General features: G+C 45.9%; 1 protein-coding gene across 1 annotated transcript in view; it reads left to right on the forward strand.

Moving 5' to 3' along the window:
* The window catches only part of SCPEP1 (serine carboxypeptidase 1), a 30,359-nt gene extending 16,730 nt beyond the window's left edge, over positions 1–13,629 (forward strand). Inside the window, exons 7-13 of the mRNA XM_079131438.1 lie at positions 3,287–3,324; positions 3,922–4,050; positions 4,849–4,942; positions 6,098–6,211; positions 8,220–8,357; positions 9,352–9,515; positions 13,012–13,629. Of these exons, the coding sequence (XP_078987564.1) occupies positions 3,287–3,324; positions 3,922–4,050; positions 4,849–4,942; positions 6,098–6,211; positions 8,220–8,357; positions 9,352–9,515; positions 13,012–13,074 (740 nt within the window). The 3' untranslated portion in view covers positions 13,075–13,629. The remainder of the gene's footprint in view (positions 1–3,286; positions 3,325–3,921; positions 4,051–4,848; positions 4,943–6,097; positions 6,212–8,219; positions 8,358–9,351; positions 9,516–13,011) is intronic.
* The last annotated feature ends 5,824 nt before the right edge of the window (positions 13,630–19,453 follow it).

Here is a 19,453-nt window from a genome sequence, read left to right on the forward strand (position 1 = left end):
CACAGCTTAAGTGTTAGAGCTAGGATTCAAACCCAGGCAGCAGGGGCTGGAATCCCTGCACTTAACCACTATGCTGCATTACTTCACCAGAACAGGAAGTGTAGCCTCATGGCTTTCTAAATGCCGTTCGTTCTGTTCAGAATCTGCCTTTTCTCCTTGCCACAATGACCCATTTCCCTTTATGAATCTGCCTGTCTGGATCTTTTTTCCCATACTTTGTATTGGTACATTATAATTGTACATAATAGTGGAATTCATTGTTATATATCCACACATGCACACAATAATGTACAGTTGCCTGTCCAGATCTTAATCTGCCCATCCATGGGTACTTTAGTGTCACTCCCCGCTCCCCAGAGCATTCCGATTTGAGATGGAAGTACTGTTAATATCCATGAACAACTTTTTCTTGAGTAGCTAGAAGGGGACGTAATCAAAAGAATTCCAACTATGTGGTATTACACTCAGGCAGATCATAGTCACAGTGCATGTCCTGCAGTGTTGCTTCCCCAGAATGGAGCTGAGCCCTCTGCCACACATCCAGAAGCAGAGACGGCACAGTTCTCTGAAGGGGCTTCCGTCTGACTGAGGAGCCTGGCTGCTCGGTTCTGCTTTAAGCATCCATGCAGAGTGGCCTGTGTTTGCAGACATCTTCACCAGCACTGCAGAGTGTTATTAAGAGAACCAGAGGGCTGGGGAGGTAGCTCAGTTGGTAGAGCACTTGCCTCGCATGCACAAGGCCCTGGGTTCAATCCCCAGCACCTAAAAAAAAAAAAAAAAAAAAAAAAAAAAGAGAACCGGAAAAGGCTCACTGGACTGTCCTTTTCTCCATCGGAACCCGCAGGACAGTGGTTCTGACTAATCACAGCTCCGGTGACTTGGGCACGCAGGTCCCAGGGGCCCTGTGCAGTCACCCTAGTCAGTCTCCCTGGGTGGGGTTTATTATTTTGTACCCAAGAGACTAGATCCAATGTGTTCTGAAATTAGAAACCACTCATCTCGGTCTCGGGGTCTCATTTAGGCACTGGGCTGTAGGTAGGGAGATCTCTAGGTAAAGGTAAGTGACAAGAAGGGCCATTGTCCAGGGCAATTAAAGCTGCCACCAGAGGGAAAAAACTGCAAGAGTCTAAACTCTGAACATTGTCTGCTCCTCAGTCTTCCAGCAAGAGAACGTCAGAGTGCAGCATGTATTTTCCATATCACTGAAGTCAGACCCACACATTCACTGACTTCTTCACAGAAACCCCTGTTTAAAGACACACACACACCAGCCAGGTGCAGTGGCTCACACCTGTCATCTCAGCTACTCTGAGGCAGGAGGATAACAAGTTCAAGGCCAGCCTCAGCAACTTAGACCTTTTCTCAAAGTAGAAAATAAAAAGGGATGGGGATGTGCCTCAGTAGTAGAATGCCCCTGGGTTCAATCCCCAGTACCAAAAAGGAAAAAAAGAAAAAAAAAAGACAGGGCTATTGGCCATCATTGTGGACCACACAGCTACACAGCATTTCCGGCTTTACAGGAAGTTCCGGGCAGTGCAGGTCTACATCAAAGGTTGGCAAACTGCAACCCTGACGCCTACATAAGTAATTCTTTTAATGGGAACACAGCCACGCTGTTCATTTACATGTTGTGTGACTGGTTGGAGTCTGCACGGACAGAGCTGAGTAATAGCAACAGAGATCAGCTAGCCTGTGAACCCAGGTTATTCCATCTTTCCCCTTACAGAAAACTTGCCAACCCCTGATCTAGATCAAGCAGAAAATGAGATGCACTAGAGAATCATAAATGATTTGGTATTTCAAGAAACTAAGGCTCAAGTCGAAGGTTAAATTGGAGTGGTGAATGTTAGCTAGGTCACACAGGACCTGCTATACCCTGGTGGGCCTGCCTTCTCAGGGAGAAACTGAATACCTGTCCAAGGAAGTGCTATACATAGAACTCTGTGGTCATACAAGTTTTCTTTCTTTTTTTTTTTTTTTTTAGTTGTAGATGGACACAATACCTTTATTTTATTTATTTATTTTTATGTGGTGCTGAGGATCAAACCCAGTGCCTCACATGTGCTAGATAAGCACTCTACCACTGAGCCACGACCCCAGTCCATCATATACGTTTTGAAAGTGCTAAACACTGGCTCCACCTCCTTGGAGTCTACAGAGTTCAACAGTAAAGAAATATGTTCCATTTCGTATAACCCAAAAGGTTTGGGTTTTTTCGTTTGTTTCTTTTTGTTTGTTCACTGTGGTGCTGAGACTCAAATCCAGGGCGTCATGCATGCGAACACTCTACCTTTGAGCTATATCCCGAGCTCCTGCAAATGTTTTTAATGAGAAATTATTCTTTTCTTTTTTTGTTGTTGCTGGGGTTGAACCCAGGGGTACTTAACGACTGAGCCACATCCCCAGAACTTTTTTAATATTTTATTTAGGGACTGGGTCTTGCTCATTTGCTGAGGCTGGCCTCGAACTCTTGATCCTCCTGCCTCAGTCTCCCGAGCTACTAGGATTGCAGGCATGCGCCACTGCGCCCTGCTGAGAAACTTCTTTTCCTGCTGCCTATGTCAAAATCCTGCAGAACTGAGGTTCTTTGGGAACTTGGCCTTAGGGAGGCATGGAAGGCTTCTAAGCAAAGCAGTGACATTCTGAAACGTGCATTATGTGTTGATGTCCTTGATTCTTTTGTCACCTCTCCAGGGCACTCCTCTTACCTCAAGATCAGGGAGTTGCCAGCCTGGCTAGGCCAGCTCACTGTGCTCTTTGCGGGCAGGGATCAGCTTGCTCCTGTTTGTCTCCTTGAGCCGTTTGCTGCCCTCATATCCTTGGTCCCTTCTGAGTATGGCTGTGGGATAGAACTGAAAATCAGCTGGAGAGCCACGGACAGTTGAGTCATAAGCTAGATTCTCTCAGCTGGAGGAGCAAACATGCAGAGCACAGATGTGAGGGTGGGAGAATATTCTCAGCTGTCAAAAAGCCTAGAAGACTACAGATCAGAGCCTGCGCTGCTCACCTCCGCCTGCCTGGGAGGATGCACCGCTGGTGTGACTCACTGGCTGGGCCAGTATCAGGTCAGATCAACGTGCCATTAGTCCTGAGAGTCGGCTTCACCCCACCTTTCAGGCACCGAGGCCTCCTCCCATCTCCTGTGTGGGCGAGGGAGCTCAGCTGCCTTCAAAGCCAACGCCACTGAACTTCTTGCACTGAACTGTGTTTGGAGAAAAGCCAATGAGGCATTTCTTTGGGAAGATAGCCACTCCCCACTTAATTTGTACCTATGTTATTTCTTTAGATTCAGTGCTGTCCTGGGGACCTTACCTGTACAGCATGGTGAGTAAGTGGGTTCGCACCTTCACACCCTCTGTGGGAAACAGCCCCGCAGACCTCCTCATTCTGACCTCCTGTCCCCAGGAAGATGAAGCTAGATGAGTCTGCACAGATGGTTGATAGTGCTCCTTAGGGAATTAGTCCAAATTAAAATTGGAGACTCTAAGCAACCACCAGCCTTGGGGAGAAATTCAAAGAAAATTAGCACACTTATTCCTTTTTTTTCCAGTTATAGGAAACATAATTTTTAGCTCCCTTTTTAGCATAAGAATTTTGAAATACACCTCAAAGTTAGAAGATCATGGTGAACACCCACCTACCCACCTTTTCGGTTCGTTAACAGTCTACCAAATTCCTCATATCATCAAAAAAATGTGACTTGGACTGCGAGTGTAGCTCAGGGGTAGAGCACCTGCCTTGCATGCATAAGCCCAGGGTTTGATCCCAGGACCCATGTGGGACTTGCGACAATACCCGTTCACATGTGAACTCCCCTTCCGCCTTCCTCCCACCCTTTCTCCTGCCCATCCCTGGCCACTGCAATACCAGATTTCTGTTCCCAAGAAAAGGGGACCTTTTTGTTCTTGGTTTGCATTCCAGTCTCTTCTGGAAGACAAAGGTCTGGCCGAGGTGTCCGATATTGCTGAGCAAGTCCTGGATGCTGTAAATAGAGGGCACTACACAGAGGCCACCGAGCTGTGGGGGAAAGCAGAAACGGTCATTGAAAAGGTAAAATGGGGAGCGTGCTCAAGGACCAGCATGGCTTGGCTTTTGTCCATAAGTGCAGGGCCCAGGGTTGGTATTGTCAGGATTGGGGTGGGGTCTACCCACAAAGCTTGAAATAATTATATGCAAAATGATAAACCTGATGGATCTGAACCGTGGTAATAATGACCCTGAAAGGATCAGAAAGTCACATATCCTTGACTGAGTGTATTCTATGAGAAAGACCGTGTCTTGCAGAGGTGAATGTATTGGTTGGAGCTATTGTCTGTTCTCTTTCTCTCTCTTTTTTCCCCCCTTGGTACCAGGGATTGAACTCAGCAGCACTGAACCACTGAGCCACATTTCCAGCCCTTTTAATTTTTTTATTTTGAGACAGGTTCCCCCTAAGTTGCTTAGGGCCTCGATAAGTTGCTGAGGCTGGCTTTGAACTTGTCATCCTCCTGCCTCAGCCTCCTGAGTTGCTGGGATTCAGGTGTGTGCTACTGCACCCAGCTTATTGGCTATTCTTATTTGGATCCTTGCCAAGCAGTATTCTGACTCCAACGAACCAGAAGGGAGGAAAGCACCAGCTGCGGACCCTCCGCAGCTGGGACACGGCCCTTGGCGCACTCCTGTGGTATCTGAGATGGGCTCATGAAGTGTGGGCTGACACAGCTGCTTTCTGCGCCCTCAGCTGCATTTCTTTGTGGTTCTAGTAAATTCTCAAAACTACAGCCATCCTTGGAGACCACGTGCCTTTCTTTTCTGCACCTTACGATAGAAAAAGAAAGAAAAACAGCCAAATGTACTTGTGTATTTCAGAATGCAGATGGGGTGAACTTCTATAACATCCTAACTAAAAGTGATCCCACGTCTGCCATGGAGTCAAGCCTAGAGTTCACACAGAGCCACTTAGGTGAGTGAACCTTAGTGCCATTAGTTCCTGCCTCAGTCTTCATCCAAGAAGGAACCCCTTATTTTTTTTTTTTTTTTTGTCTTTTTGGTGGTGCTGGGGATTGAACCCAGGGCCTTGTGCATGCAAGGCAAGCACTCCACCAACTGAGCTATATCCCCAACCCCTGGAACCCATCTTTTAAAAAGCTTTAGTTTTTAAAAATATTTTTTAGATGTTGACAGACTTTTATTCTATTCATCTATTTACATGTGGTGCTGAGGAGCGAACCCAGGACCTCACATGTGCTAGGCAAGTGCTCTACCACTGAGCCACAACCCCAGCCCTTCCAAAGCTTTACTATCATTTATATACCACAGAATTCACCCATTTTTAAGTGTATAGTGGGTTTTAGTTATTCACAGAGTCGTGTAGCCATCACCACAATCCAGTTCTAGAACATTTCTGACACCCCAAAGAGATCCCACACTTGTGCATACACTCCCTTCTCCTAATCCACCCAGCCCCAGGCAGCCACTCCTCTGCAGTCTGTTTCTCTGGATTTGCCTTTTCTGAACATTTTTACATAAATGGAATCAGACAATAGTCTTTTGCATCTGGCTTCTGTTGCTTAGCATATGCTTTTCGTTTTTTCTTTATCTTGCTTTTTGTGTATTTTTTTTTTTTTTTTTTAGCTGTGCTGCGCATCATATCCAGGGCCTGGTACATGCTAGGCAAGTGCTCTGCTCCTGAGCCACACTCACAGCCCCCAGGGAACCAACTTCTGTCCACCATATTGCCATGTCAGATCCCCAAAGAGCTGAATTTGGTGGTTTTTCTGACCCAACTTTCCTTTGGAGGTCGAAGCCTGGCATCCTCCCTCCATAAAAGGCCTGAACAGCTGTAGGATCTCACTAGATTCCTCTTCTTGGCTGATTTTCTTGGGCTGTTCTGGATAATCCCAGTGGCCCACAGTGCACGGAATGCAGTAATCAACATGAATAGTCTCCCCTCTGTCAGCCTGTACCTGGCTTTCTTCCTCCACCCATGGTGAATCCAGGTGACACTTTTCCAGCCAAAAACTTCCTTCTAACTGCGCTGCTTCCCCAGCAGCTTGGGAAAGATGTCCCCTTGGTCCTGTTTCAGTCCTTTGACTCACTGCCTCCCATTTGGTTTCAGTTCGTCTTTTTCAGCGCCATGTGAGACACCTACAACGAGATACCTTAAATCAGCTTATGAATGGCCCCATCAGAAAGAAGCTCAAAATTATTCCTGAGGATATCTCCTGGGGAGGTACTTACATGACCATAGTCTGTTGAGTTGCGGGGAAGAAGATGCAACTTCAGAGGTCTGTGTTGGTACAGTGGGTTTTGTTGGCAATGGTATGTTACAGGTAAAGTGATACTATCCACATTTTTCAGATGAGGAAGCAGATGTAGAGACAGTCAGTGACATGTCAAATTTGGTTCAAAGTCAGGGGACGGTAGGGAAGTAGGTAGAAAGAGAAGTGGCCTGTGATTTGTTATGAGTCAATAATTGTGGAAGCCTGACATGGGTTCATGGGAATTGTTATACTCTTCTCTCTACCTTTGTATCAGTTTGAAATTTTCCATATTTATATATGTGTGTGTGTGTGTATACATACAATTTTATGTATATATATTTATATATTTGATTAAAAAAAAAAAAAGGCATGCCCAAGGCTGCAGCTGGTCACAAGTGAGATTTCCAGTCAGGGGACCTCTGAAGGATGCAGACACACTCCTGCGCTTGGTCAGGTCTTGACCAGCTCTCTTGTCAGCCTGCACCAACAACCTGACGCTGGACATGCTCAGCCATGTACCACATTCTGGTCCGAAGGGCATAGTATGGAAATATTGGAGTCTCAAGGGACCAGAGCCAGGGTGGCTTTGAGTGAGCAGCACTCAGGTTTCTGGAGAGAAAACATTCCATGCAAGCTGAGTTGTTTTGTTTGCATCCGAGATACCCCAAGACTGGAGTCAGGAGGCCCCTTTCTAGGGTGGCTCCTTGGCATCTGCCAAAAAGCTGAGTCTTGACCCTGGTCCTGGCTCCTCCAGGATCATGGGCCATCTTATCCCAACCTGCAAGCACCAGAAGGTTCATTCTGGACCTAGTTGTCTCATTCTCCTGGATCAAATGCAAGGATAGAATATATTGTCAGAAGCTGCAGGGGGTGGGTACCACTGCAGAGAGCTGTCATGCCCGGGAGCCACGTGGGGAATCACAGGAGGCCAAGTGTGGAGCAAGCTCTCACAAGAACATCTTTTCCGCTCACCTCCCTCATTTTGTCTTCTTGATGATTTTTTCCAGCCCCACCATCTCCCTTCCCAGAGTGGCCAAATGGGCAAGATGATTATATTTTTGCAGATGATTGCCAAAAGAGGGAACAAAAACCAAACAAAACCTCTCTTTGACTCCATATCTGCCTGTGTGTGATTAAGAAAGGACAAATAGTTCTTGGCCGATACCTGAGTCTTGAGTTGTAGTCTGTAGTGAAATTTATGTACTTAGCGTCAGCCAGGCCTGAGTTCAAGTCTTAGCTCACTACTGACAAGCTGTTTCACCCTGAGAATTTTCTTAGCCTCTCTGAGCCTCATTTTCCTTAAGTTTTGTGCAAGTTAAGGCCCCTTATCTCCCAAGGTAGTGATGAAGAACAAATGGGAATTCATGTATACTATGCTCACTTAGCACAGTGACTGGCAGATAAATGGTGGCTTCTGCTGTTACTCTAGTCATCCAACGTGATGCTGTTGCCAATGGCTGACCGTCTCCTCTCTGGCCCAGGGCCTCTTGCTTCTTCTACTTTTGTGTGGGCCAGCTGTGAATTGGTTTAGTTCTGGGATGGCTCACTGTAAAGTAGCCCACCTTGTTCAGAACTTGGAACGGGGCCCTGGTGTTACTCAGCACAAAAGGAAGAATAACTTTGGCCCTAAACACCATTTATTCCCTAGGTGGACCAGCCTAGAGAGTGTTTCCTGGGCCTTTGCTTCCCTTTGCCTTAGACAAAGCCGCCTTCAGGTTTCAATGTCTTACTAAAAATGGCATCTGCTGTCATCACGAGCTCCCAAGTGATGGGATCGCGTGTGCTGTTCATGTGTCAGCTCAGGACTTACTGCTGAACCAGTTGGTCCCTGTCTGTGAAGCACCTGTTGTTCAGCCTTTGCTAGGAGATGGGTGGTAGAGACTTCGAGGTGCCAGGGCCGCAGATGCTTGGGCTGAAAGATGCCTCTTGTTCTGGCAGATTCTGAGCTGCCACCTTTTTCTTCTTTCCCTTGTGCAGCCCAGTCTTCTAACGTCTTCCTAAACATGGAGGGGGACTTCATGAAGCCGGTCATCAGCATTGTGGATGAGTTGCTGGAAGCTGGGGTCAATGTGACTGTGTATAATGGACAGCTCGATCTCATCGTGGACACCATGGGTAGGAACCCTTCGTGAGGGACACTTGGAGGCGATTTTATGGATGGAGCTAGACGGGAACAGGCCATAGACACATGAGTCTTGGGGCTGGTGACATTAGTCCCAGGAGGAAGGCCATTTCCTGCTACATCCATCCACCCCTGACCTTGGCTCTTCAAGAGAGGGAAGCTGCAAGCAGCTGTGACCCCTCAGAAAAGTCTGGGCCTGCTACGTTTCGAGGCCCTGGACTATGATTAAAGGAGAGGACAGTGCCTGCCCCTACCATGAAAATCAAAAACAAGACATTTTTCTAGCTACTGGATAAATGCACTACTGAATTCAGGGGAAACCTTGTCTTTGCACGGCAAAGTGAATTAAAATTAAACCTAACGGCTCTCCAGACCTGCGGGCTCAGGGGAAATGGCCTGTGGGGTCCCGAGCACTGCCCTGTTGCCTTGCTGGCCAGCCTGTGCTCACTTCTGGTTTCAGCAGGACCAGATGGAGGTTCAGAGACAGGCTCTCAGAACTGTCAGGCACAGCAAGGCCCGAGATGTGGCCGGCGTGAGTCTCCTCTTGATGCTGGCAGGATTGAGTGGCTTTTCAGCTTGTAGGCAAGGACACTTAAGGACAGCTTGAAGAGCTGCAACTTTTTTCCATGAGCTGCTCAGGTGATCCTCATTTTCTCTTATTTTCTGCTACTTCTCAGTTCTCCTGACAGCCCTGTCGGCTTCTAGGGGTCCCTGGTTCCTTCCTAAAAAGCAGAGGGTGGTGGGAGAATCAGAGGCAAAAATAGCTTCACAGCTGTTAGCCTGAGTATCTCTGGGAACCTGCTAGAAATGCAGGTGCTTAGGCCCTACCCAGAACCACTGAATAACAGTTTGCATTTAAACATGATCACGGTGAGTTCTATGCACATTATAGTTTGGGAACCATGAAGTTATAGGACCTAGATTTTTTTTTACCCCCTTCTCCACCCAGCTGTTAATACCGGGCCCTTCTCTTTGTCCCTCTACCAGGTCAGGAGGCATGGGTACGGAAGCTGCAGTGGCCAGAATTGCCCAAATTCAATCAGTTGAAATGGAAGGCCCTGTACAGTAATCCTGAATCCTCTGAAACATCTGCTTTTGTCAAGTCCTACAAGAACTTGGCTTTCTACTGGATTCTACGAGCTGGTCACATGGTGAGAGTCTTAAAATCGTGCTGAAGGGCTGGGGAGATAGCTCAGTCGGTAGAGTGCTTGCCCTGCAAGCACAAGGCCCTGGGTTCAATCCCCAGCACCGCAAAAAAAAAAAAAAAATATTGAGCTGAGCTGAATTCCAACGTGATGTTCACACCTGATGTGATTAGACACAGTTGATGTGGTTAGACACAGTTCACTGAAAACATTGCATAAAGTGAGCTTTGGGTTGTGTGGACAGGTGATGTTTAGACTTGGGTCCCATCCCTGAGATGTCTCATTCTCTGCGTGCACATATTCCAAAATCTGAAAAGATCTGAAGTTTAAATCAGTTCTGTTCCCAAGCATTTCAGATAAGGTATTCTCAGCCCATGAGAATGTTTCATTCCTTTGGAGAATGAATACAAACTCATTTTAAAGAGTAAACCCTCCTGCAGTTACTTTGGGCTCTCTATCCTTTATTCTTTGGTTTAAATGAATTAGTAAAATATTTTTTTTCTTAACAGTTTGTCCTGGAGGAAGCAGGGAGAAATTGCCTTTCCTTGACCGTTTTCAGGGAATTGAAAGTGAAAGCCTACTTCTCTGTAAAACTGAGTCACAGAATGGAGGCCAGGAATGTCTCCAAGCAGTGGTAGCCCTGGGATTTGTTAAGAAGAGGCTTTGCGTGCAGAGATGAGCCATGAATGTGTCGCACTCCAGCACTTACAAAATTAACATACTGTTTTCCCTTAGGTTATGTGTCTATCAAGTGACTTTTCTTGAATTGAGGGAGGTTATGGAAGCTCCAACTCCCTGTCCCACCCACATACCTGAAAAAGAGTTAAGGAAACTTTGGCAGGAGGCACAAGGGCCCCAGAGACTTCTTTGAGCAAACATCTGGTTGTCTCCTAAGTGCTACGTGGGTACTGGCAACATAGAGATGGACGGTTCCTAGTCTCTGCCCTCCAGGACTTCATGGTCTAGAGGTGCAGACAGGCCAGTATTTGTGTGTATGTGTTTGATACTGGATAATGAACCCTTGGTTGCTCTACCCTGAGCTACACCTCATCCTTTTTATTTTCATTTTGAGACAAGGTGTTACCCAGCCTGGGCTCTAATTTGCAATCTTGTCTCACTCAGCCTCCTGAGTCACTGAGATATCAGACTTGCCCACCACAAACCAGTGCAGATATATACTTAATAGCATGAAGTAAGCAATGCTAAAAGGGCATTGGCCCAGGGAAGGGTCCCCAGCCCAGGCGTGGGGCTGTAGAAACCTGGCCCCTCCATGCTGAGCAGGAGCGAATTAGGTAAAGAGGAGAAAGCAGGAAGAGCAGTGTATACAAGTTCAAGAAGGTCCTGCAGGCAGCAAGGCCTCCGGAGGTGAGCTGGGGAGAGGCGAGCTGGGAAGGGGGACAACCGCACAGAGGAGTTCAGAGAGTAAGAGGGCCATAGAGGGGGTTTAAAGTAGCAGAGTGCAATTGTCAGATTTGTCTAAGAAATCATCTTCTCAGCAGAGGGCATGGGGAAGACTGAAGCAGACGATCTATGAGGGAGAAAAATCGATGAACTTGCTAACACAGAAGAAGGGAGCATCGGCAGGACTTAGTAATCATTTGGGATGGAAAAGAAATGAAGGGTGGCTTCCTGGCTTCTGCTCCGGTGCCCTGGTTCCGGAAGAGGGGGCAGTTTGCACCTGCTGAGTTTCATTTAGCAGCCAAGTGCAAAGTCCACAGGCGATTAATGTATAAAGTGAATAGGTAAGATCTGCAGTCAAGACAAGTTTATGTTCTGGAGATGGAGGTTTAGAAGCCAGGGAACAGAAAAGGACTCAGCAGGACTGAAGAGCTGCAAAAAGAAAGAGAGCCACACCGAGGCTAAGGCGGGAGCTGCGAGAGAAGTAGAGAGACCGGGGCAGGTGGCATTCCCAAAGCAGGGTGGGGCCATTCATGTCAAGTACTACTTAGACCCAGACAGAGAACTGAAGTGCAGTGACTGGATCCCACTGGTGGCTTTAGCATCATGGTGAGCGTTTCAGTGGAAGGGCAAGCCCAAAAGGCGGATGGAAAGGGGGAGAGCATGAATGAGGAGTGAGAGGGAGGAAACGACAGCTTCCTTTAAAGGAAGGCATGTAGGCCTCCCCTTGAGAGGACAAGCAAGGCAGCTGGACTGGGGTTAAGAGCATCATCTGTGGCTCTGTGTATCCGGGCCTCTTCATCCTGACTGGGTTAAAGCTAGCAGGAAGTCGTAGAGCAAAACCCTAGTACCATGAGCTAACCTCTTGCTTCAGTGCTAGAGTGCAGACCCATTTCCTCTTGTTTGTCACAGAACAACAGTTGGGGACAGGTCCTTGAAATAGCCCTTACAGAATATTGTTGTCACCCCCCTTTCACTTCCCTTTAGTTGGTTAAATGCCTTGCCTCCTGGGGGCTCTTGATGAACAGGGGAATTCCAGGACAGAAATGTACCAGAGACAATTGTGGAACCAAGGATTTCAGAAATTGAGGCCTGTGACCCTTCCTTTTTTTTTTCCTTTTTTTTTTTTTCTTTTTTAGCTCTGTGGATTGAACTCACACAACCACTGATCCACATCCCCTGTCCGTTTTTGTATTTCATTGAGAGACAGGGTCTTGCCAAGTTGCTTAAGAGCTTGCTAAATTGCTGGGGCTGACTCTGAACTCTTGATCCTCCTGCCTCAGTCTCCCAAGCCCCTGGGATTACAGGCCGGTGCCACTGTGCCTGGCCTTGACCCTTCCTTTTCTGATGGTGCATGGGAAAGTGTTTTTGGTTTTGGAGCATTGGGAATTGAACCCAGGGATGCTCTACCACTGAGCTACACCACCAGCCATTTTTATTTGGAAGAGAGCCTTGCTAAATTGTCTAGGCTGACCTTGAACTTGTGATCCTCCTGCCTCTCCTCCTAAGTCGCTGACAAGGAAACAATGCAAAAACTCTGGATTCCATCCAAGGGCCTTGTTTGTTTGTATTTGTTTGAGGCTCTCCTGTTAGCCTCCCTCTCAGCCTGTCTCCCATGCGGTTCCCAGTCTGGGATCCCTTCTACACAGAGAATTCTTTAAAATGCTTAGCATCCTCTTTCCTTGAACAGGCTGAGTCCCAGTCCCCTAAGCGTAGCCCCTGTAAAGAAACCAATAAGGCCTTGGATGTAGCTCAGTACGTGAGCTCTTGTGAGCATGCATCAGGTCCTGGGCTCCATCCCCAGCACCAGGGGAAGAAAAGGGAAAGAAAGAAACAGATCAGCCCCAAATGGAGTAGATCTTTCCCACACTGACTTCTCCAGGCCCCTGTCACCCGACACAAGGAACCCAGAAGAACTTTAATCCAGCACAGGACTCATTTCCAAAAGGGATTCTCTCTCAAGGGGTACACTGAGGTGCAACTGTCCCCACTGGTTGCTGTCCACAGGGCTGGCCTCTTCTGGGATCAAGGGGTCAGGATGTCACCCCAGTCCCAGCCCAGGAAGAGCACGAGGAGCACTAACTTGGATCCTGCTTGGTTCTAGGTTCCTTCTGACCAAGGAGACATGGCTCTGAAGATGATGAGGCTGGTGACCCAGCAGGAATAGGACGTAGCGGGCTGGGATGAGCTGGCTTGGCCTCGAGGTGCAGGAGCAGAACCCGGACCAGGAAACCGGAGGAAGCTCTGCTCCTCCCCGCGTAACTCGGGCTGGGATTAGGAAGGCCCCCCCAGCTGCCGTGGACCATAAACTCACCGTCTCTGTGGCAGCTCGAGAATCATTTCTGCTTCTTAAGAAAACTTAGTTTTATTTTTAATGGATTTGTTTTTTATCAAAATGAAGGATTGTCTTGGATTGACTTTTCTGATTACAACAAATGATGTGATTCATTAAAAAAAAAAAAAAAGGTAGGAAATACAGTGAAACAAAGAACAAAATAAGACTTGTATCCTCCTTCCCAGGGATAAACAGGGTTACCAATTCAGTATCTAGCCTCACAGGTGTTTTTCTGTTATATATATATATATACACACACATATACATTTATATTTTTTACAAAAATGAAATCATTGCTGTATGTTATTTTACCATATCAATGTGTTCAGATATCAATATGTCCTGAACACCTTTTAATGTCAATAAATTCTTCTGTAATCTTTTTAATGGCCTCTGAGCATTCCATTTTGTGGTCATACCATATTTACCAAATTCCCGGTTGTTTCCCACAAGTGATTTCTAGTTTGTCACTGCTTTAAATGATGCTCTGGTGATTCATCCTGATGGTTATAGCTTTATGCACATTCTTACTGTTTCCTTACAGTAAAATTGTAAAAGTAGGATTCTTTAGTCAAAGGATTGCCACATTCTCTGAAATTAAAATAATAAACTCAGGACTTTTATTTTTTTATTTTTTATTGTTTTGCTACCAGGAATTCAACCCAGGGATGCCTAACCAATGAGCCACATCCTCAGCCCTTTTTTTGTATTTTGTTTAGAGGCAGGGTCTCGCTGAGTTGCTTTGGGCCTCACTGAGTTTCTGAGACTGGCTTTGGGCTCAAGATCCTCCTGCCTCAGCCTCCCCTGACTGCTGGGATTACAGGCATGCACCTCTGTGCCTGGCAGGACAGTTAATTTTAATTTGCAGCTCAAGGCCTGCACAAGGGGACCTGATAGCTTCCAGACTGTCCTATAATTAGAGGACTGTTTGGAAAACCAAACCCAAAGTCTGTTCCTGCAGAATGTGACAGGTTATACACTCGGGGTATATAGATTGCTTTGCAACCTGAGCCTCCAGCAGGCTTCCTTGGGCAGAGACTCTACTCTGAACTTCACTGTTAGTGAGCAAGCAGTCCTGTGGTGCCCCGGAGAGGAAGAACATTAGAAGCCTGTGCTGGTCCCCCTGGACTTTACCAACGCATATCTATTGTTCCTGCTGCTTTGCTGTATATCCTTCAGTGTTAAGGAAGGAAGGAAGAAAAATTTAGCTATGAGTATAACTTTTTGAGTCTTCTGGTAAATCACCAATAAAAAATAAAATTTAAAATCATTGAATTACAACATATCAAATTCCTGACCTCTCAGGGTCTCTTGTCTTAAAAATCAGTGCACTGGGACCTGGGGATATTTCTCAGTGATAAAGGACTTGCCTAGCAGGTGTGAGGTCCTGGACTCAATTCCAGCACCACAAAAAGTTAGGGCATTGGGCTGGAGGTGCATCTCAGTGGTAGAATGTGAGCTAAGTATATGCATGCCCCTGGAAGGTTCCACCCCACAGTACTGCAAAAATAAAAAGAGTAGGTCTGTACCAAATGCTGGTTTGGCTGGGAAAAAATCAAATGAAAATTAAGACGAGAAATGGGGGCTGGGGTTGGGGCTCAGTGGCAGAGCGCTTGCCTCGCATATGTGAGGCACTGGGTTCGATCCTCAGCACCACATAAAAATAAATAAATAAATAAAGATGTTTTAAAAAAGGAAGAAAGAAAATTAAGACAAATGATCTGAGGAAGATGCAAAGCTAGATTCTCTGAATGGCAGAGCATGAAGATATTATGTCCCATGTGAAAGCTCACCAAAGGGTAAAGGAAGATCGTAATCATCAGGCAAGGGGGATGACCCAGTCTGAGGCCACCAGAGAGCCTCCTTCTCCAGCCAGCCACTCCTTTGAATCAGGAGCAAAGGGGCCATGGCAACAGAGATAGAAGTCATGCATGGGCTCGGTGACAAGGACTTCAACTCACCAAGGCTGACCCTGCTACAGCCACTGTGGGGAACCTCATCTGCCAGCAGATGAGACAACATTGAGCCCCTCTGGCTCTATTGCTCCAGATCAACTAGCTCCCTGGTATTAGATTGATTATATTGGACCATTTTCAATACAGAAGAGGCAGTACTTGCTTCTTACTGGAATTGACGCTTGCTCTGGACAGAGACTTGCCTTCCCTGGCCACAATGTTTCTGCCAAAACCACCATCTGTGGATTTGCAGAATATCTTCTCCACAGTCAAGGCATTCACAGCAGATGAACTGCAGCAGTGGGTTTATTCACAGGGAACTCGCTGATGTCTCCCTGTTCCCCATCATCCTGAAGCAACTGCCTTGACAGATGGTTAAATGACTTTTTGAAATTTTCAGTTACAGTGCCTGCTAGGGGGTGATACCTTGCAGGGCCAGGGCATTGTCTTCCAAAAAGTGATGCAAGTTCTAAATCAGCAACCATGTTTCTCCCTTACTCAGCACTCATCAAGTCCGGGAATCCAGCAATAAAATGAAAGTGATTCCTCTCACTGGTACCCCCGCCCAGCAGGGAATTTTTGCTCTCCATCTCTGCAGCTTAAGCTGTGCCGGTCTAGAGGTCTTGGTTACAAGGGGGAGATTGTTTTTGCCAGGAGACACTGCAAAACACCACTGAACTGGAACTTGAAGTTGACAATCTGGTCTCTTTGGGCACTGCATCAACCTGCAAAGTACTGGCTGCAGTGATGGATCTAGACTGTCCCGAGTATCAGGGGAAATTGTGGTTGCTCATATATGATGGTGGCAAGGAGAAGAATGCAGGAAATCCTTTGGGTCACCCCTGATTGTTCTAATATCCTCTGATTAAGGTCAATGGAAGACTATAAATCTGATTTTGATTTCTAATTAGCCCAAACTGTTTGGCAAAAGAATAGATCTGGAGGTAGAAGGGAGGAGGAAGTACTGGGGAACAAATCTACCACATGTATGCTATGTCCATGCTCAAATATACCACCATGAATTCCACGTGTGTGTATAATCATAATGCACTAATTAATAATAGCAGGGTGCAGTGGTACTTGCCTGTAATCCCGGTGGTTTGGGAGGCTGAAGCAGGAGGATCGCAGGTTTGAGGCCAACCGCAGCAAGTTAGCAAGGCTCTAAGCAACTTAGGAAGACTCTGTCTTAAAAATGAAAATATATAAATAAAAAGTGCTGGGGATATGGCTCAGTGGTAAAGCACCCCCTGGTTCAATTCCCAGTATCAAAATGAATAAGAAAAGAATAAGAATAGGAGGGAGTTCAGAAGTAGAGCAAGCGGATCGGAGGATGGAGGATGGGAAGGAAGGGGAAGGTACGGGGGAATGAGATTGATCAAATTACGTGCTCGCACAAAGATGGCGCACTCCACCACACTATTATGTATAATTAAATGGACCAATAAAAAAAAAGATTGGGGTCATTCCATAAGGCAGCTGAGGTTCTGCTGAGGACCGAAAAGAAAAAAAAAAAAAAAAAAAAAAAGAAATGACATGGGAGACAGTAACTGAGGCCTGTCACCTATCATAGGTTAACCAATGAGGACTAATATTTATGAGCATTTCTACCTTATTTTGGTGTGAATCTATTTTAAAATATTAACCAAAATATTTTCATTTCCATCTCCTCTGTCATCCCTTTAGCATCTTAAGATGTACTAATAGTAGATAACTTAATGTATAAGGTTTTGTTTTGTTTGGTACTGGGGATTGAACCCAGGGGCACTTGACCACTGAGCCACATCCCCACCCCTTTTTAGATTTTATTTAGAGATAGTATCTCACTGAGTTGCTTAGGGAGTTGCTTAGGGTCTTGGTAAGTAACTGAGGCTGGCTTTGAACTTGAGATCGTCCTGCCTCAGCCTCCCTAACTGTGGGATTACAGGCACACGTCACCACGTTCAGCTAATACGTAAGTCTTTTTGTTATAGTCTTTTGCTCTCCTGGGGAAAAGCTCAATGCTTTTAGTTTTAAGAAATAGTTGCAACATGGTGATCTGACTTTATTATTGTCCCCATCTGGAGGTGAAGTGTGGTTTAAGACCACACATGTGGGAGCCAGGTTGACAAGGGTGGACTGTAAAGCCTTTGTAGTGTTTCAACTTGGCTAGACTGAATTACATTTTCCAGAATTACTTTCCTGTATATTTCAGGTTAGGGTGGCACATAAGAGAGATTCTTGCTGGCCGTGGTGATGCCCACCTGTGATCTCCAAGAGGCTGGGGAGGCTGAGGCAGGAAGATTGCTAGTTCCAAGCTAGCCTTTGCAATTTAGTGAAGCTGTAAGCAACTTAGTGAGACCCTGTCTCTAAATTAAAAAATTTTTTAAAGGTTTGGGGATGTAGTTCAGTGGTTAAGCACCCCTGGGTTCAATCCCTGGTACCAAAAAGAGAAAGAGAGATTCTTATGGAGCTTTAGAGGGTGAATGTGAAGCAGAACCACTTTTAGCTCAGACACTTGCCATTTTTATGCTGATTCAGTTAGAGAGCAGCCAGACTGCAACCACTCCATCTTGGCTTGCATCCATTTGGAGCATGTCAGCCTCCTGAGCCAGCTAAGCACTTTTAGTGATGCGAAGAAGACATGCCCTAGACTTGGGCGATTCCGTCCTGTGCACTGACCTCTTGGCCTCCACTTCATGCATGGATTCTCCCTTTCCCATCCAATGTCCTTTCCCCACTGCTTGCCCCAGCTACCTCCACACAGGTCATTGACCACGACAGCCCACTGAAGACACCTGACCAGCCCTACACTGCAGAAGTCAAGTCCCCAGTAACACACCTGGATACGTGCTTCTGCTTCTCTGAATGAATTCTGATTCATAGAGTTGTTTCAACTTCATTATTTTAATGGATCAAAAATTCCCCATGACTGGGATCTGCATTTTATTTGGGGGGGGGGGGGCGTTTAGCAAGGATTGAACTCAGGGGCATTGAACCACTGAGCCACATCCCCAGCCCTACTTTGCATTTTATTTAAAGACAGGGTCTCACTGAGTTGCTTAGTGCTTTGCTGTTGCTGAGGCTGGCTTTGAACTCAAGATCCTCCTGCCTCAGCCTCCATAGCTGCTGGGATGACAGGTGTGCACCACCGCGCCCATTTGGGATCTGCGTACTTGGTGATGTCTTTCTGTGACCTGTACATGGCATCAATAACTTCATCAGACATAGAACTTGAGTGATAGCTTTCCCTTCTCGTTAGCATCTAACCATGAATTTAAAGTCACCTTGCCTTTTATTTTTCAGTCATGGAAACAGTTTATCTTAATACCCAGATGCTGTAAACTTCTTTGTTTAATCATGTAAATTGGTAATTTCAGATATTTATGTTAATGTTTCTATTTTGTTGTTGTTGTTGTTTTGGTCTTGGGGATTGAACCCAGGGGTGCTTTGACACTGAGTCACATCCCAGTCCTTCTTAAAAAGTTTTAGTTTGAGACAGAATCTCATTAGTTGCTGAGGCTGGCCTCAAACTTGCCATCCTCCTGCCTCAGCCTCCTGAGTAATTGGGATTACAGGTGTGTGCCACCACACCTGGTGACGTTTCTCGTTTTTAATTTTGCCTGATACCTAGTGAGCACTCTCATCCACAGGTTCAGATCTTCAGTTCAGCAATGTTTTCCAGGATATTTGAGGATTTTAAGGATCTGTTTCCCACTTTTTTTTTTGTCCTTTACCTTTTGTTCTAAGTACCTTTTCTCAAGACTGCTCTCAACATCGCTACTTCATTTTCACAGTTCTGTAATTATCTTTCTCCTTAATTCATTTTCCCTGATTATGTCATCGTATTACTATTTCACCGTATTACTCTTGTCTTTTTATCTCCTTTTTAATTTTTTTTATCTCACAGACTCCCCAATTACTTTAATTTCCCTGAAAGGGTGCAAAGTATTTCTAATTCCCTGGTATGACTCCTCAAATGAAAGTTCCTCCTCCATCTTTTGTACTTTGTGTTAATTTTCTCCATTTCAGTCAGTCCCCCCACCCTATGTTTATGTGTTTGTTTTCTGGTTTGTTCATTCGTTTTGTTTGGGTTTTTGAGACAGGGTCTTGCTATCTATGTTGCCTATGTTACCCAGGATGACCTTGAACTCTTGATTCTACTGCTTCGGCCTCTCGAGTCACTGGGACTATAGGATCACACCACTGAGCCTGGTCTCATGTGTTTGCTTTTTTAATTCACTTACATCTTTGGGGGACAGGAATTATATAATCTAATT

Source organism: Sciurus vulgaris, assembly GCF_902686455.1.
Source record: "Sciurus vulgaris genome assembly, chromosome: 3".
Lineage (NCBI taxonomy): Eukaryota > Metazoa > Chordata > Mammalia > Rodentia > Sciuridae > Sciurus > Sciurus vulgaris.